Genomic DNA, 19,300 nt, shown 5'->3' with positions numbered 1-19,300 from the left:
TGTTTGTGGATGTGCATTTGCTGTGGCATGTGTTAAATTAGGTGTGATACTCGCGACATATGGTGGATGGGTTACTAGTGATCTGTGTGTTTGGATCTATTGGCATCAATATTTATTTCCTGCATTTTGTGGTTTTGCATTATTGATTAAAAAATTTGAGGAACATAAAGCGTCCTCTAATCGTGTTTTGTGTGTAGGATGGAATTTGATATGTAACACTCCATGTTCTTTGGCCTTAATCATTTTGTTTACTAATAATCAGAAATTGAAATACTCTTTTTAAAAATTTGGTTGTGACTGGTATATACCAAAGGGTTACTCAGATTATATAGTTCTCCTTTCCTTTATATTATGGCTGCACCTAGAAAGGTCAACCCAGTCAGGGCCTCATTGTTCTAGACGTTATACAAGCATACATAAAATGATGGTTCCTTTCTCAAAGAGCTTTCAATCTAAAATATGATATAACTGGTAATTTAGACCAAAAAGGCGACGGGTTGAGAGCAGAAAGATGGGTTAGCAAACTATAAGAGTGTGCACATTTCTTTGGCCGCAATAAGGTAAATTCCTGGCTGTGCTATGTATGACCTAGGGAAAATGACTTAAGCTCTTTGTGTTTCTCTCATATAAAATAGAGATAATGCCTTCTCTTTTTCTACCCTTTGTCTGTCTTGTCTAAGCTCTTCTGGGCAGGGACTTTCTTTTACTATATATGTACAGCACAACTGCAATCTTGGTTGGCGTCATGTGCTACTATAATACAAATAAATAATACAGTAATTTGTGTTAATTTGGCACTCCTCACTTTAGTGCTGCTGAAAAATACTTGAGCACATCGTGATAGGAAATTGCAACAACCAGTAGAAAAATGTTCGTTTTTCTTTCTGCATCTGAACTGTCCATGGTTGCATAAAGTAACATAGATCTAAGTTAAACTGTGTATGATGCAGAATGGGTCCTTAATTGTGAGCTGTCCTTTCTAAAATAAACTGCAATTTTATCTAATTTCAGCTGTTAAAGATGAAGAGAAGAATAAAGAGAAGACATCCAAAGACTGTGTAAGGTCAAAATTGAAGAAGAAGAAAAAGAAATTTAAGTCTGGTAAAATACACTTTTTCGCTCTCCCCACCCCCACTCCCCCATAGAAAGTGTCCTTAGTTTTTCAGTTTGACTTTCTTGACCCCAGTTCAAAGTTTTCCATGACCAGTGACAGTATATAGGAGAGATTGTATTGTTTTGTCTTTAATCACTGCCGGTTCTGATGTAATACTCCATGAAAGGTGAAGTGTGAATAGCATGGCATTTTCTTGCTGATTGAAGGGCACAGCCATTGAGGTAGATGGCTGATAAAAACAAATGAATCAGTAAATAAATGTGGGTGCCCAAGTACTACTTCTCCAAAACATCCCTCTCCCCCCAAAACATAGAAATCAATTCCCTTGGAAGTGATGATGTGACAACATTTTTTTTTTTTTTTTTCCTTTTCTATCACGGTTCTCGATAGGAGTTGCTGGATGCAGACCATTTCTGAAAATCTGGCTACTTTGTTTAGTTGCCCAACTGGGAGCTGAGTTCTTTTGAAAATGTAGCCTTAGTTGAGGGTTTTGAGCAATTTTGAAACTCTAACCCCAGCTTATCATTGTCCTTCATAGCTATTATTCTTCTTTGACTTGTGTGTCAGTGTGGATCCCACTGTATGTGTGCATGCTCTCATGTGCTCAAGATTGGATTCTTTTGAATAGCATTGTCCTTCAAGTCTGCACCTTTGCCACCTCTGTGCTTCCGTATGAGGGCATAAAGGGCAGAGAAGTCTGTATTCTCCCTCAGTTCTCTCTAAACTGTCAGTGACAGTAAGACAGAACCCAGAGAATTTCGGACCCATTACTTCTACAGAGCTTTCAAATTTTATCCCTTTTTGACCAGATTCATGAAGAAAATGTATGTTCGCCACTCTTCTTGCTTTTTTTTCTTTCATTTGGGCTTTCCAAAAAAAAGAGAGAGCACCCTTGAACAGAAGAGTGAAGTATTTTGCACCAACATAGTGGGCTCTGAACAGTCAGGGTTCAAACCCTGCTCATCCTGTGATGATCTCGTCCCTCTTACTGGTGATCACACCTATATTTTAAGCTCAACAACTCTGTCCAGGATTGTCCTCCCTATCAATAAGAGCATACTGGAGCCAACTAAAGGACTCTGGCAAACCTGGGCCGCTCTTCCATTTCTACAGAAGATATTAGGTGACCCCAAAGAGGTCTGAATATTTTTATGCCCACCCAAATGCAAGATATTTGGGGGGGAGAGGGGGGATGTCCACAGTTCAGAACAAATTTAGTCCTGAAAAGGTACTCCCAAATACAGTGATCCAAAGAAGTTAGTCCTGTTTTTGTGTAAAACATACTCCTCAGCACTACTTCAGCTCCAGAAGCAAAGTACCATGATTTGTTTGAAAAATATCTGCCTCACCTGGGAGAAGGTCATTTGCTTTGTAATCCAGTAACTGAGAGGTTAACGAGTGGAGGCTGGAAACAAAGAAAAGTCTACAATTTCTTATTTTCTGTTTATTTCGGGACAAGGAATAAAGCCGCAGAAAAGGCAAGATGAACAAATAAATGTATGCTAAGCACACCAAGAAGCAGAAGAGTTGTGTGCAGAATGTTGCTTATCCACTGCAGGAAAAAAAAAATATGGATGGGTTGAAAACTCTCCTCGTGGTGTATGACAAGCAACATGAAGGGCATCTGAATTACTCTTATGTGCCAGAAGACTCAGAGAATCCGCCTGATACCACCACTAGCGTGACAGCAAAGGAGCTGGAGTTGGCCACGATAGAGCTCTGCAAGATGGAACTAGCAGAAGAAGAGTGTGTGTGTGTATCCGTAGAGGCTGGCAGAAATTGAAGCCAAGAAAAGGCAAAAGACAGGCAAGGAAGAGAGACTGCACGCCCTGAGCATGCTGGCCTTACAAAAGCCCATGAGTAATACTCCCCCAGGGGCATCCAGCAGGGACAAGCTTTACCCTGTATACGTAGAGAGATTGAAAAGATATGTGCGTTGCAAAAGATTCCAGAGGAATAAGGTGTATTCCTGCTGAACTCCAAGCTGTCTGATAAAGCATTGCGGATCTTTAATGAGGTGGACATGGAGGAGGCATTGAAATATGTTGAATTATAAAAAGCTTTTGTTGCAAAGGTTTCAGATCACTGCTGAGGTTTATCATTTAAGGTTTAGGAACCTCAAAAAGCATGACAGGGTGTGTCATAGAGAATGTGTGATTCTTCTGCGAGTGCTTGCTCATATCGATTCCAATTAGGTGTGTGCATGCCACGTGCACGCTTGTCGTAAGATTTTTACCGTAACAACACTCAGTGGGTTGGCTGGGTCACCCCCTGGAGTGGCACCGTTATGGCACCAGATATATACTCCTGCCGGCCCATCGCCCTTCAGTTCCTTCTTACCATCCGTGACAGTCATTGGAACTGTGGAGCATGGCATAGCTGATCTCCACTTCCCTAGCTTTCCTCATGTTTTTCTCTATAGATAGCTCTCCTCAATGCACCGTCCGGGCCACGACAGCCTGGACACAATCCTCACTGTTCTCAAGGACATCTTAGGATCCCTAACTTGGTGGCTGAATCCCTCCCTGGTCTGTGCAGGGATGCCATTCCATGCACTGCAACCTTCGATGGCCCTGACCACAGACATGTGGTGGTTCGTCTAGCGTGTCAGGTGTTTCGAGAACATCTCCAAGGCCGTTGTATTATAGTTTTCACAGACAACACAATGGCCATGTTTTACATAAACAAGCAGGCAGAGCAAGCTCCTCCCTTCTTTGTCAGGAAGCCATTCAGCTCTGGGAGTTTTGTATAGCCCATTCAATCGATCTAGTAGCGTCCTTTCTCCCAGGAGTTCAAAACACCCTGGCAGATCACCTCAGCAGATCCTTCATAACTCACGAGTGGTCGATTCGTCCAGATGTCATCCATTCTGTTTTCTGGAAGTGGGGATTTCCCCACATAGACCTCTTCGCCTCTCGAGAATCGGAAGTGCCACATGTTCTGCTCCTTCCAGGGACGCTCCCCGGGCTCCCTCTCGGATGCATTCCTGATATCCTGGAAAGACTACCTCATCTATGCCTTTCCACCTTTCCCGCTGGTCCACAAGGTCCTACTCAAGCTTCGCAGAGACAAGACCCACTTAATCCTGATTGCGCCAGCGTGGCCGAGACAGCACTGGTACACCACGTTGCTCGACCTGTCGGTGACCGATCCAGTTCCCCTACCACTCTGGCCAGATCTCATAACTCAGGAACAGGGCAGACTTCGCCACCCAGACCTGCAGTCCCTCCATCTCACAGCATGGGTGGAGCTTCGTTGCTCCGCCTTGGTTCAACAGGTGCTCCTGGGTAGTAGGAAGCCTTCCACTAGGTCAACATACCTGGCCAAGTGGAAGCGTTTATCCTACTGGTGCGCTCAACACGATACTGTCCCCATGCAGGTACCAGTCCCTACTGTCCTGGAATATCTCTGGTCCTTGAAACAGCAGGTTATAGCGGTCTCATCCATAAAAGTTCACCTGGCAGCCATCTTGGCTTTCCATCCAGGGGAGAATGGGCGTTCACTCTTTTCTAACCCTATGGTTACCCGATTCCTCAAGGGCCTGGAGCGCTAGTACCCGCAGACTCGACGCCCATCCCCGACGTGGGACCTCAGTCTAGTTCTATCCAAGCTCATGGATGCCCACTTTGAGCCGATGGCCACCTGCTCACTGCTGTACCTTTCCTGGAAGACAGCCTTCCTCATCGCCATTACATCGGCAAGGTGAGTGTCGGAACTTCAGGCCCTCACAGCGGACCCCCCCCATATATGGTTTTTCATAAGGACAAGGTATAGCTGCGACCACACCCCACCTTCCTCCCTAAGATGGTGTCTGCCTTCCACGTCAACCAGGACATCCTCCTCCCAGTCTTCTTCCCGAAACTGCATTACTTATGTCGGGAACAGCAGTTGCATTCCCTGGACGTTTGTAGGGCTCTCACCTTTTACATCGAGAGGATCAAAACCCTTTCGAAAAACACCTCAGCTCTTTGTAGCGGTGGCAGAACAAATGAAGGATCTTCCGGTCTCTTCACAGCGAATTTTATCTTGGATGACGTCTTGCATCCGTGCCTGTTATGACTTGGCTCACGTTCCAACTAGCCAACTCACCGCCCATTCTACTCAGGCTCAAGCTTCATCTGCCACCTTCCTGGCCCATGTACCCATCCAGGAGATATGTCGGGCAGCTACCTGGGATCTGTGCACACCTTTGCGTCACACTGTGCATTGGTGCAACAGTCCAGAGATGATGCGGCATTTGGTTCAGCGGTTTTACTTTCTGCGATACCTCGCTCCGACCCCACCTCCTAGGTAAGACTTGGGAGTCACCTAATTGGAATCGATATGAGGAAGCACTCGAAGAAGAAAAGATGGTTACTCACCTTTGTAACTGTTGTTCTTCGAGATGTTGCTCATATCCATTCCAAACCTGCCCTCTTTCCCCTCTGTCGGAGTAGCCGGCAAGAAGGAACTGAAGGAGCGATGGGCCAGCAGGGATATATATGCGGCACCATAACAGCACCACTCCAGGGGGCGACCCAGCTGACCCACTGAGTGCTGCTAGGGTAAAAATCTTCTGACGAGCGTGCACGCAGTGTGCGCACACCTAATTGGAATGGATATGAGCAACTCATCTCGAGGAACAACAGTTACAAAGGTGAGTAACGGTCTTTTCTAATGAAAAAGTGAGCAGTGGGGACATGGATGGATGGATTGGGCAGTTAAATGTCCTGTTTGTATAGGAACTTTTACCGAGTGTATGTATTGAAGTCAGAGCAGCAGTTTGGGATAAAACCCCTGCTACTGTACAGGAAGCAGCTGATGTTGCTGACTCACATATACAAGACAGACCCTTCAGTGAGCATAGATGCAAGAGGGAACAGCAGAAGCCTAGTTTGACTGGGCTTTCCATTTTATCCCCAGGAAAAGGGAGGGCAGTGGTGAGTCAAAGTACGCCTCACCCCAGAACCCATCCCCTCCTGGTAATCATAATTAGACTCAGACTCATAGGTCAGAAGGGACCAATATGATCATCTAGTCTGACCTCCTGCACAAGGCAGGCCACAGAACCCTACCCATCCACTATTATAACAACCCCTAACCCGTGACTGAGTTATTGAAGTCCTCAAAATTGTGGTTTGAAGACCTCAAGCTGCAGAGAATCCACCATCAAGCGACCCATGCCCCACGCTGCAGCGGAAGGTGAAAAACCTCCAGGGCCTTCTGCCAATCCGCACTGGAGGAAAATTCCTTCCCGATCCCAAATATGGCGATCAGCTAAACCCTGAGCATGTGGGCAAGACTCACCAGCCAGCACCCAGGAAAAAATTTCTGCAGTACTCAGTTCCCATCCCATCCAACATCCCCTCACAGACCATTGAGCAGATTATCTGCTGATAATCCAAGATCAGTTGCCCAAATTAAACTATCCCATCATATCATCCCCTCGATATACTCTTACAAGCTTAGTCTTAAAACCAGATAAGTCTTTGCCCCACTACTTCCCTCGAGGCCGTTCCAACTTCACTCCCCTAATGGTAAAACCTTTCGTCTAATTTCAAGTCTAACTTCCTAATATCCAGTTGTACCCATTTTCGTCCTTGTGCCTACATTAGTACTAAACTTAAATAATTCCTCTCCCTCCCTAACGTTAATCCCGTGATATATTTATATAGAGCAAGCGTATCCCCCCGGAGCCTTCTTTGTCCAGCTAAACAAGCCAAGGCTTTCTAGTCTCCTTTCATAAGGCAGGTTTTCATTCCTCGGATCATCCTAGTAGCCCGTCTCTGAACCTGTTCCAGTTTGAATTCATCCTTCTTAAACATGGGACACCAGAACTGCACACAATATTCCAGGTGGGTCTCACCAGCGACTTATATAACGGTACTAACACCTCCTTATCCTCTGGAATACCTCCCTGATGCATCCAAAAACCGCATTTGCTTTTTAACGGCCATATCGCTTTGGCGGCTCATAGTCATCCTGCTATCAACCAATACCCCAAGGTCCTTCTCCTCCTCTGTTGCTTCCAACTGATGCGTCCCCAATGTATATCTAAAATTCTTATTATTAATCCCTAATTGCAGGCATCTAACGCAGGAGAGCCCAAAAAAGTGTACTCGTTCCACTGAGCACATGAAAAGAAATTGCCCTAAGCAAGGGAAATCCAAATAAAAACCATGTTAAGCCCTGGTTAACGCATCTACCTTCGACTTAGGACCCCAGGAGGTGGTTTAGGTGATTCTAGTGAATTTTGTAAGAGCTGACCTATTGGATGTTGGTTAAAACGTTTATCAGAGATGTACAGGAACAGTAAGGTTTGCCAAGGTTGGAGGGACACTGGTGTCCAGATTTCTTTGGTTGGAAGATAAATGGTTATGGATTCTGATGTGCTCCCAGGGCAAAATTTAAAACTCCTTGCATTGGAAAAATTTGAAATTAGCACCAATAGAGCTGGACTGGGAATGCTTAAATGTTGGTACACTGGATAGCACTCCAGCAAATGTACTAATAGGTAATGATGATATGTCTGTGCGTAAAGATATTAATATTATAACTACTAGTAAGAGCATAACACCAAAACCTCACTTCATCGGGAGAGATGAAGGGGCATACACTGGACATTTCCAAAGGTCAGTCCAGCTCATCACAAAGAATATCTAAATGGATAACACAGCATGTCACACTGTGATACCAATTAGCTGATGTATCTCTCCCACTAAACATCTGTGCTCACTCTTTCAGAAGTGAGCCAGTTTCTGAAATATACAGGACAGCAATATGGAGTAACCTACTAACTTTTGTCAAGCATTATCCGTTGGATGTAGCTGCTGGGGCAGATGCCAAATTCAGGAGAGCACTACTGCAGTCCCTGTTGGACTGATGCAGCTTATGCTCATTATCCCACTATTCAGAAAGGATATGCCTTGCCAGTCGCTTATATTGGTATGCACAGTGACACATACTCCAGGAAGAAAGATTATTTACTCAACAGAACTTCGGTTACTCCATCTTTCCTTTCAAAATCTTCTGTTAATGTGGGCTTCATGTTGTGAGGGAAATAAGAGGGAGTTGCATATTTTTCATCCATTAGTCCATCACACAAGAGTGTGAAGGAGGCACAGGGTGCATGCACAGCCCTAGTGAGCACTGTTATTCAAAACAATCTGATCGTACATGCTTGTGGCACAGTGGGATCCAGTCTCTTCAGGCTGTCTTCAGTCTCAGCAGACGTCACTGCACTGGTTTATATCCAGTTGACGTTTTGAATGTTTTCTTCACAACCATAAGGGCTAGTAACTTTTTATTAATAAAAAGCTTTGATTCTGAAGCTTAAACATATCCACTTAGAAGAAGTACTGTCTTGTTGAACCACCCCAATCTGACCCCTGGTATTACATTTATTCTGGATATATTCTCATATCTGCAGCTTTTTTTTCTCTTCTTCATGCATGACTCTGGCTTGATAAAATAGCACGTAGACTTTCTTTAAACAGTACAAAATGTGTGGAAGCTGTCAAAGATAACAATGGTCCCTAATCACAAAACCATTTTATCACAAATACTCTCTTCTGAATACATTTTTGCAGGAACACAGTCAACCAGAAAGATCACACTTGACTTCATGTTTCTTTACCTTCTTTTGTTCCCAGTAACATCAAATTCCTGGGGGGGTGGGGGGGAGCCTTTTTTTATTTTCTGTCTCATTTCTTCTTTAACATTCCCACAAAGAAGTCTATTGTAGGATTCACAGCCTAGTCACACAGTTGCAGAACATCTTTTTGAGCAGTAGCTGGCAGTTAGGATGTGTGAGCAATCTTACGCTCAGTCCATGGAATGTTGGGTTTATAAATCCATCACTCCTCTATTCTTGTCTATCCAGCCACTGGCACACTCTCAGAACTTCTCTCTCTATTGTTTTAGTTTTCATATAATATATAGTGTATATATACTATAGTATATAGCATGGTCTGGTCATTAGAGCAGGTCTTGTCTATTTAGACCTGTAAGCTCTTGGAGAGTCTCATAGCCCGAGTTCTGTCCTGAACCCAAGCGTCTACCCTGCAATTTTATAGCCCTGCAACCTGAGCCCCGCAAACCTAAGTCAGCTGACCCAGGCTCTGACATTTGGTGCTGTGGGTTTTTTTATCACAGTGTACACATACCTAATGTGTCTATACAATGCCTAGTACAGTGGGGTTATGATCTCAGTTGGGCCTCGAGGCATACCATAACAAGTAAAAAAAAATAAAATGGTTTAGATAGTTGAACGTAGTATTAACTAAAATATTATGATTTAACTGTTGTAGCCTTGAGCTATTTTCTGTCCGTTATTTGCTGGGTTTTTGGTTTCCTCGGGTCTTGTTTACCTTTACAGATCCACAATGACCTTTCTTCCTCTCCTCTGTTGGAGTCCAGCTTAAAAAAAGGCTTCTGGAGGCAGAGATGAACTGAAGGATTGTTTTATAAAGGGTGTGTGTAGGGTGACCAGAAGTCCTGATTTTATAGGGACAGTCCCGATATTTGGGGCTTTTTCTTATATAGGCTCCGATTACCCCCCACCCCCATCCCAATTTTTCACACTTGATGTCTGGTCACCCTAGTAAGATGTTAATTATTAAAACCAGAAAAGGATAAAAAAATCTCAGTGTAGGTGTAGTATATGAAGCTAGTTTTCCCTCATTTTTTAAATAACTAAATTTAAAGCTGTCAGTGTCCCTTTAATCTTTAGCTGACATCAGAGTCCACGCAACATCATCTTCAAGTAGTCTCCCCTCGTATTTATCAGGCAGAATCCAAAGGCTACCTCTCCACCCTCCTTTTGTCTACCCTCCACCCTGGAAGCCACCATTCTTCCACTGCAGGAGGACAGGACAGTAATGCTATTAGTATTTCTAAATGCCTGACTTGTAGATCCCCACTTTAGTGTTGTGTCCTTCTCTCCTCTCCCCCCCCCCCCCCCCCCCCAGTACTAACATATGTATAATTTTACAGAATACCCTGACAGTGAAGAAAACATTGACATTTCCCAGGAGCTTTCCCCCCCAAAATCAGTCATCACCACAAGATACAATTCTTCAAATAGACCTTATCCCCACTTAAGTACACCGTTACATGTCTCTGATTCTGGGCACCATAGAGACAGTGTGAAAGTAAATGGTAAGATGGATCTCATTTGTGGCTTGATAGCTTTGTGTGTAAGTAGTAAATGTGAGTAAAAGGGCAATGTATAGTGTGTCACAGCAGATGGATTTAAGCAGCCTTAGTGGTGCAAATTCGCCTATACCAGTTCAGATGTGTTGTGTTTACATGTCCCTGCCATCCTGAGGAAGCTAAACCCAATGTACTTTCCTAGGCTATGTGCTGCTGCGTGGTTTTTTTGTTTTTCTTTTTTTCCCAATTTCACTCCATAATGGTTCTTTTAAAGTAGAGTAGACACTTGTTTGCAGCAAACCCTTGTAAGAGCAGTCGGCGCTTACAAGCAATATTTCCCATGGGAACAGTTTTTTCCTATTGTGAATTGTCAACGCTACTCTTAACAGCAAGCCACTTAGCAGCAGCAGCAGAGCAAAATATATTGCTACTATTGAGTGTCTACGCAACTGTCTCTCAATCTCTCCTGGTCACCTTTTTGTTCTTTTTCATAACTCAGTATGTGGTTTACAGCAAAAGTAGCCTTTGGTAAATACATTCTATTGAGTTTCCATTTATAAATAGTTCATAAAGGGCTAATAAATAGATGTTTAGAAACGTGGTATACAGAGTAGTACTCTGTGAGCTAAGATCATGTGCTATAAGCATATCAGTAGAAGGTGTTAATAGATGGTTGTAAATCATGGTGGTTCTTCAAGTACTATGTGTATTCCATAGCTGTTATACACATGTTTCATGTGCCTGAGACTGGAGATTTCTAGAAAATAATGGCCACTACATCTCATAAGGAGATCAAAATTTTAAATTTAATAATAAATAATAATTTGCTCAGTTTCTTTGCAATCACTTGCTGGTACATGTTCTGAGTTTTCCTTTTTAATTTAAATGTTTGTGTCCTTGTATTTGTTTAATATCTGAAGATTAATCCCATGATGTTAAAGGGAACTATTAGTGTGTGTTGATGTCTTTCATAAAACATCGTGATGCATGGTTAATAATAGAATTAACTGAATTGATTTCTTTTGATTAATTAAAATATTGTTTTAATGAGTCAAGTGGAGCATTAATTCCTTACTCAGCTTTTCATGTGTTCTTGGTTTAAAATCAAATGTCTGGTTCCACCAACTAAAATATTCACTAACAGTTGTTCCTCTATGAAAATACTGCCTTGCCTTTGACTCAGGGCTTGTCTATGCTTGAAATGCTACAGCTGCAGCAGCACTTCCATCTAGGTGCTACCTGCACTGATGGGAAAGTTCTCCTATTGGTGTAGGTAATCCATTTCCCTGAGAGAAGTGGTAGCTAGGTTTACTGAAGAATTCTTCTGTCAGGCTAGAACCATCTACACCAAGGGTTAGGTTGGCTTAACTAAGTCACTCAGGTGTGTGTGAATTTGGCTCTGGCTACACTAGAGATCTTACAGCTGCGCTGCTGTAATCTCTCTGTTTAGCCACTCTAAATGAATGGAGGGAGAGCTGTCCCTTTGACTTAATTGATCCGCTCCCAACGAGCGGCAGTAGCCACATCGGTGCGAGAAGCTCTCCCGCCAACATAGCGCCATCCACACCAGTACTAAAGTCGCATAAGTTAGGTCGCTTGGGAGTGGCTAATTCACACCCCTGAGCAACATAACTTACACAGAATTAAGCTGTAGTGTAGCCATAGCCTTCATTCCTTATTCTAGATAGAACTGTCTACGTAGACAAGCACTAGACAAAGTATAGAACACTAACCATCAAACAAAAAATGCAGTGAAACATTTTCTTCTCTCTATCCTCAAAAACAACCGCAAAGTTTTGGCTTTCACAGGTTCTTAGGAAGAGCTGGAAGTAAAAAAGGATAAATATAAAGAGTGATGAATCTAGGAGTGGGTTGAGATTAACTCCAGGTACACCACACTACATTATACTTATCTCACAAAAATCAGTTAGGAGGATAACTCAAAGTAATTAGCCAGATACTAGCTTGCTGAAATATCAGGAAATAACAGAGTAGTAGTGGCCACTTTATTAAGGTTGTGTAACAGTTTTCTTTCATCTCTTCTCAATAATTTATATCTCTCCAGAACTTTGAAGTTTCAGCCTGAAAGCCAGATTTGGTTTCTGCTCAAAAGCAACTCTTAATTTTTGGAAATTTTGAGCAAAAATATTTCAATTATTTTTGAAACATGAGGAGAGGTAGTAAAATAAACTTCCCCAATATTTGAGGTCAGTGGTAGTCATGTGCCTAAATTCCTTTAAAAATCTGGTTCTAGGTTTCTTGCTTAGCTTCCTAACTCCTGATGGGTGCAGATTTGGGCTTCCCTTCTGCAGTACTCATAAGGGGGATGTGTGTGTGATACATGGTGTTTTGTTGTTGTCTCGGGTACTGCTCACATACTTAAAACTTAGCACTTGCTGAAGTCCTTTGCTAGATTGGGGCCAGAGTGCACGGTATTATGTAGGTCTGAGTCCTTGCCAGAGAGTTTCATATCATAGAATGTATACAAACTATTTACAATTTTTTGCAAGCCAGCACAATTTGGAAGTCCTGAAGAGTGAAATTCCTTCAGTTTTCCATCTTTTTTCCATTTAAACAAAAAATAACCTAACCTTAAAAAAAAAAAAAAAAAAAAAAACACCTCTCCAGGAAATTCATATTGTAAACATAAAGATTGCATGATTAATTATTAAAAAATAAAAATAAAAAAATTGCATGCACAATCCTGACTCTGCTCTTTTGTTAGTCTTCAGTTGCCTGAATGACCTACTGTTTCTCAAACAATATGATCTATCATACTTTTTTCTGCAACTGTAGATTCACAAATATAACAGCTTATGATAATACATATTCTTTATATATGCCAGACAGTCCTAAAACTCATACACAACATACAATTCATTTAGAAAAACAGATACAGGAATAGTGACAATTTGGTGACATGTATAGGCTTCCTAAGTTGGCAGTTATCTTTTATAGTTAAAAGAGTTGCAACTCCTGAGTTGCATCTAAAAGTCTGTGCTGATGGTTGAATAGAAAAATATATACTACACAAAAGTTACTAGAATACTTAAATGAGAGGAAAAAACAAATCAATGACAGTAAAGATGTTGGACCATTCTGACAAAGATTTTAGTGTAAGTAAAATAGTGGGGCTGTCAGATGATTAAAAAATAATCACAATTAGTCACGCAATTAAAGAAATTAATCGAGTGATTGATCGTGCTGTTAAACAATAGAATACCATTTATTTAAATATTTTTGGATATTTTCTACATTTTCAAATATATTGCTTTCAATTTCAACACAATAGAAAGTGTACAGTGCTCACTTTATATTTTTTACTAAAATTATTTGCACTGTTAAAAACACCAGAAATGTATTTTTCTGCACGAGAAATACTGTAGTGCAATCTCTTTATCATGAACGTGCAATTTACAAATGTAGATTTTGTTGTTGGTGGTGGTGGTTGTTGTTGTTACATATCTGCATTCGGAAACAAAACAACTTGCCTACAAGTCCGCTCAGTCCTACTTCTTGTTCAGGCAATCACTAAGACAACCAAGTTTGTTTACATTTACAGGAGATAATGCTTCCTTCTTATTTACAATGTCACCAGAAAGTGAGAAGAGGGATTCGCATGGCACTTTTGTAGCACGCATTGCAAAGATATATGTGTACCAGATATGCTTAACATTCATATGCCCCTTCTATTCTGATGGTGCTCATTAAAAAAATGTGTTAATTAAATTTGTGACTGAACTCCTTGTGGGAGAACTGTATGTCTCCTGCTTTGTTCTACCTGCATTCTATCATATATTTCATGTTATAGCTGTCTCAGATGATGACCTAGCACATGTTGTTCATTTTAAGAACACTTTCATTGCAGATTTCACAAAATGCAAAGAAGGTACCAATGTGAGATTTCTAAAGAATGCTACAGTATTCTACCCAAGGTTTAAGAATCTGAAGTGCCTTCCAAAATCTGAGAGGGATGAGGTGTGGAGCATGTTTTCAGAAGTCTTGAAAGAGCAACCCTCTGATGTGGAAACTACAGAACCCAAACCACCAAACAATAAAATCAGCCTTGTGCTGGTGGCATCTGACTCAGATGATGAAAATGAACATGCATCAGTCTGCACAGCTTTGGATCGTTAACGAGCAGAACCCGTCATCAGCATGAACACGTCCTCTGGAAAGGTGGTTGAAACATGAAAGGACAGATCGATCTTTAGCGTATCTGGCACATAAAGATCTTGCAATGCAAGCTACAACAGTGCCATACAAACATCCTGTTCTCACCTTTCAGGTGACATTGTAAACAAGAAATGGGCACCATTATCTTCTGCAAATTTAAACAAACTTGTTTGTCTTAGTGATTGCCTGAACAAGAAGTAGGACTGAGTGGACTTGTAGGCACATTGTTTTGTTTCTGAGTGCAGATATGTAACAAAAACTACATTTGTAAGTTGGACTTTCAGGACGAAAAGATTGCACTGCAGTACTTGTATGAGGTGAATTGAAAAATACAGTTTCTTATCATTTTTACATATAAAATAAACACTGTAGACTTTGTATTCTGTGTTGAAATTGAAATCAATGTACTTGAAAATATAGAAAAACATCCAAAAATAGTTAATAAATTTCAATTAGTATTCTATTGTTTAACAGTGTGAGTAAAACTGCGATTTGATTAATTTTTTTTTAGTTATTTGCATGAGCTAATTGTGATTAATTGATAGCCCTATAAAATAAATGAAAAAACTACAACATGTCATATATCTGGGGCTGTACAGTATTGGTTTAAATATATTTGTTTAAATAGTATGTTTTAATGTAATTACAAGCTGTACGCAAAAGAGGGCAGAGTTAAGTTTGCTTGGGCAACCTTAACCCTAGCATTTTTTACTTCACTATAAACTTAAAACAAAACAAAATTGTTTCTGATATTGAATATATACGAAGAGCTCAGTTTGTTCCCAACTTTGTATCAGATGCACAAGGAGGAGCGAGTTCAAAGGCTTCCGTCCACTCCTTGTTCCCCTGTGCTGGGACTGGGGCCAGGTCTGCACTACAGACCTATATCTGTATAACTACATCACTGAGATGTGAAAAATCAGCCCCCCTGAGCAACATAGTTATACCAACCCCACCCCCTGTGTAATCAAGGCTATGTCAACAGGAGAGCTCCCATTGACATAGCTACCGCCTCTCAGGGAGTTGGATTAATTATGCTGACAGGAGAAGCTTTCTCATCAGCATAGGAGCATCTTCACTAAAGTGCTACAGTAGCGCATCTGCATGGGAGGGATGTATGCTGAACCTGGTGACTTGTGATACAGTGACCACTCTTGGTAGACATTGTGCCTCTTGGACAGACAGTGGCTCCCAGTGGTGCAATATGCTACAGCACTGTCTCCTTCTATAGAATGTGGCTTTGAAATGTGTAACTGAACTCTTATTCTCAAAGCAGTTCCAACTCTGGAAATATTGAGTTATTGATAAAGAGCTTATTTAAATTTTTAAACATTCCTGTGGCAACATCAGTGGATTTTAAGACGTGACGGAAAAAAATCTTTGGCATCAAAGAAGATAAACTTTTGTTCCCTCTAGATACACCTACATCTAGCTGGGAATAGCACCACAAAATCTGTCCCAGTTTCAATAAATTCAGACCTTGAAGAGAGAAACTTGTGTTAGCTGTCAGCATAGTATTGGCCATCTCTGAAGATGTGAACTCCTCATTCCAGAAACAAATATACTTTTTTTCCGGATTGTGGTTCTCACTTCTGCTTTTCTACGGAAGTAGGAACAGGTCTCACTTAAAGTGGGAAAGGAATCTTGTGACTTTGTTTTTGTTTTGAGACATTTTCAGATATATTTTTGGGAACTAAAATCTTAAGAAGAATTCTGAAGGTTTTGATAAGGCAAAAGGTATTTTGGAGTAGCTATTAATTAGCAGATATGATTTTGCTAACTAATGTACAAATTCAACACATTCTAAGCCTAATACTGTACTATTACTTTAAACACAGAATCTTAGACATATTTTATAGTGCCTGCAATGCATATCCCCAGATACACAGTAATTTAGAATGGCCATCCCATTTGGCTTTTTCCTGTAATCACTCTGACGGATATATTCAATTTAACTTTTTGACACAGAGGAAGATACCTTGAGTGAGTCATCTACAGATAGTTTGCTTTGGAGTGATGATGACTGCAGTCAGGACATTGATGTAACAACTAACCCCGATGAGGAATTCGATGAAGAAGACAGTGACTTTGGGATTGTTCGATGCATTTGTGAAGTGGAAGAAGAAAATGACTTTATGATTCAGGTATATGATTGTAGACTGTGGATGTGTAGTGAACTAAATGTAAATACAGGAAAGGATGTCATCTGAAGCCCAACAGTGGAAGTATCTATGTAGGAATATGTGAGAGTGTATCCCTTATGAAATGTATCATTGCTCTGCCCTGGCATCTCAAAAAAGATGAGGTTAGCAGGGGTGAGCAACTGTTCTGTGATAGCAGGTGAACAAATTATACTTTTGGTAGTTCCCCTCAGAAATTCGTGTTCCATGTAAGTTCCATCAAGACCATCATCATTAATGTTGCCTTTTTGAAAGTTTGAGTAAAATCTCCAGTTACTTTTGAATTAAGGGTGAATGGGAGGGGAAAAACATTGTTCCTACTTCTTTACAAAAACACTTCTGTAACAGAGCTGCAGCAAAAATGGCTGAAGTTTTTAACTCGTCATGGACATAGTTCTCTTTGAAGATAATGTCTTTACTAGGTTAGAGAATAAATATATTAAAATTAAAATGTTGAGATTGATTTGAAACCTTCCCCAAACTTCTGAGCATGCTCGGAAGCTATTTATTTGCTAGTTTTAAAAGCCCTGCCTCATCACAATGTACATTCACCATACCTGGCCCAGTCAAAAGGATGAACAAGTACAGTGAGTTAGTCCTTGATTCAGTTTACATGAGGGATATTATTAAACGCCTTAGTAAAATCCTCTAAAAACATTTTTTTTATCATTGGGGCAGGAAAAAATCTGGTGGTATTTTATTTTTTAAAGTAGAACCTGCTGTTTTGGGTGGGGTGGGCCCTGCAATTCTTGATGCATTATGTAATATTCTTTACATTCTAAATTTTCACTTTTTTGAAGTTCCATTCATTCAATCTGGATATATTACTCTCCTTTCAACCAAGTTTGTGAAAAACCTGTCTCTAGCTACACAATAGCAGCAGCAAATGTGGAACTTTCCCTGTCTCTCTAAATATCTGTACAAGATTCCACACTTGGGTCTTCAGGGAGCTCCCCAAGCTCTTAAGTGCTGTGATCCTCTGAGGCACATGTACATTGTCAGGAGAGCTCTACCAAGTGAATGTGCACCAGCTACAGATCATTCCAGCCTGTTCTCTACTAATTTCAAGTCAGCAAAAAGCACCTGGCAGGTAGTGTTTTGATTTTAACTGTTGTTGCTCCAGCTCTGTTCACCAGTGCTCTTTGGGCAAGTATCTTTTGATCATTTCTCTGAATTTTGGCGAGTGGTGAAAATAAAAATTTGAATCAGTTCTATGGAGTGGTTTGGATTGCTGATACTTTGGGCCTGGAGTACCAGTTGTTGAAAGGGCTCTTGACTCCATTTTTGGAAATGGTCGGTTTTAGGAATGTTTTGGGGCTTACTTTTGAATCCCCAAACCCCTTTAGTTAGTTTGGCTTGGTTGCAAGACTTCAAGTCAAGTCTGAACTACCTTTCGGCTCATAAATGCACCCAATGTAGTCTTTTATGTATTCAATTTTTTAGTGCTTTGTTGATTGGTCATTATCGCTGACTGCTACTTTGTAATTCTGTTGTGTGCGAAAAAGAGGATAGAAAGAAGCTCCCAGTGCTGCAAACTACACCCGTAGAGGATGTGGAGTACGTGCAGCGCTGGGAGAGCTCTCAGCGGCAGCGGCAGCGCTTTGAAGTTTCAAGTGTAGCCATACCCTAAGTCTCATTAACCTTGCAGGATACCAGTCTGGGACATACGAGGAGAAAGTAAGAAATCAGGTGCTGTCTGTTGGAAACTTTTTGAGGGAAACTGGCTGCCTGCCTTTTAAATATCCCTAGGTTGTGAATTTCTCGTGTCTTTACAATTAGAGACTGTTTGATTTTTTTTAATCATGAGACAAAGGGATTTGAGATCTTTTGCTTACATTAACCTCAGGGAGCAGGGAGGGATCAGAGATTGCTTTTGTTTGTTCATGACTTAAGGGGTTGGGGACTCTTGTTTTCCTTGAACCCCAAGAGCACTGAGAGTGGATATAAGTTAAGACATGATAAAAACTAGTGTTTTTATTTATCCTTTGGGTTGCCTAGATTCTTTGAGGATGAGTGACCCTTTGGCCAATGTCTTTCACACCACTAATGTGCACATGGTTGGGGGGTCATGGGGGAGGGGGGAGAATGGGGAGAGATCAGACAGACTTTCAGCAGTGTGGCCTAGAGCTCTTAAAATTTGGTTCATGGGTTATTTTTGGTAGGTAAGTTTACTGCATTTTGCTGCTGCTGCTTCCTTGTGAGTCCTAGGTCGTACTAATTGCCTTAGCTTGGGCCAGCCACTACTTGTATGCATATCTCCTACCAGTGATATCAGACATCTTGACCCAAAAAGGCTTTTGCATCCTCACATCTTGGATCACAGGATGCTGACTGATCTAACTTGTACTGTGAAAATGGGGAAAATCCTATTACAGTCTAGGAAACTACTCGTTAAATATTTTTCTCAGAAACAGATGAGGTTTCACCATGAGTAGCAGATTTTCTGCAATCTGTTTTCATATTATCCAACTTAGACGTCTTACTGTAGTTAGTTTTTCAGTCTCTCCTTGTATTCTGCCAAAGTATATTTGTCAGTCATCTCATCATATTACCCTCTTGTTGATTATAAATTGTTACCGTTATTTTTTATCTCTGCTGTAAAAATTAGGCACCACTAGAGGGTATTTATGCAATCTCAGAAAGGGCTGTTTTTTAAAACGTTCCTGAAGCTCAGCAGTGCCAAGGCTGCATCTCCCGT

The 19,300-nt window shown here is 41.1% G+C and overlaps 1 protein-coding gene across 9 annotated transcripts in view; it reads left to right on the top strand.

The window, feature by feature from the left end:
- PHF20 (PHD finger protein 20) overlaps window positions 1–19,300 on the top strand; it is a 177,579-nt gene that overhangs the window by 117,286 nt on the left and 40,993 nt on the right. For 7 of the 9 annotated variants that reach the window (XM_032789249.2, XM_032789252.2, XM_032789255.2 and 4 more), the window contains 3 exons: window positions 1,012–1,101; window positions 10,088–10,252; window positions 16,391–16,566. In XM_032789249.2, coding sequence (XP_032645140.1) covers window positions 1,012–1,101; window positions 10,088–10,252; window positions 16,391–16,566 — 431 coding nt within the window. The remainder of the gene's footprint in view (window positions 1–1,011; window positions 1,102–10,087; window positions 10,253–16,390; window positions 16,567–19,300) is intronic. The other 2 variants (XM_075072329.1, XM_075072330.1) reach the window with 1 other exon arrangement.

The sequence above is a fragment of the Chelonoidis abingdonii genome, chromosome 14, assembly GCF_003597395.2.
Source record: "Chelonoidis abingdonii isolate Lonesome George chromosome 14, CheloAbing_2.0, whole genome shotgun sequence".
NCBI lineage: Eukaryota > Metazoa > Chordata > Testudines > Testudinidae > Chelonoidis > Chelonoidis abingdonii.
The sequence above is the reverse complement of the archived record's forward strand: the minus strand, read 5'-3'. Positions and strand labels throughout refer to the sequence as shown.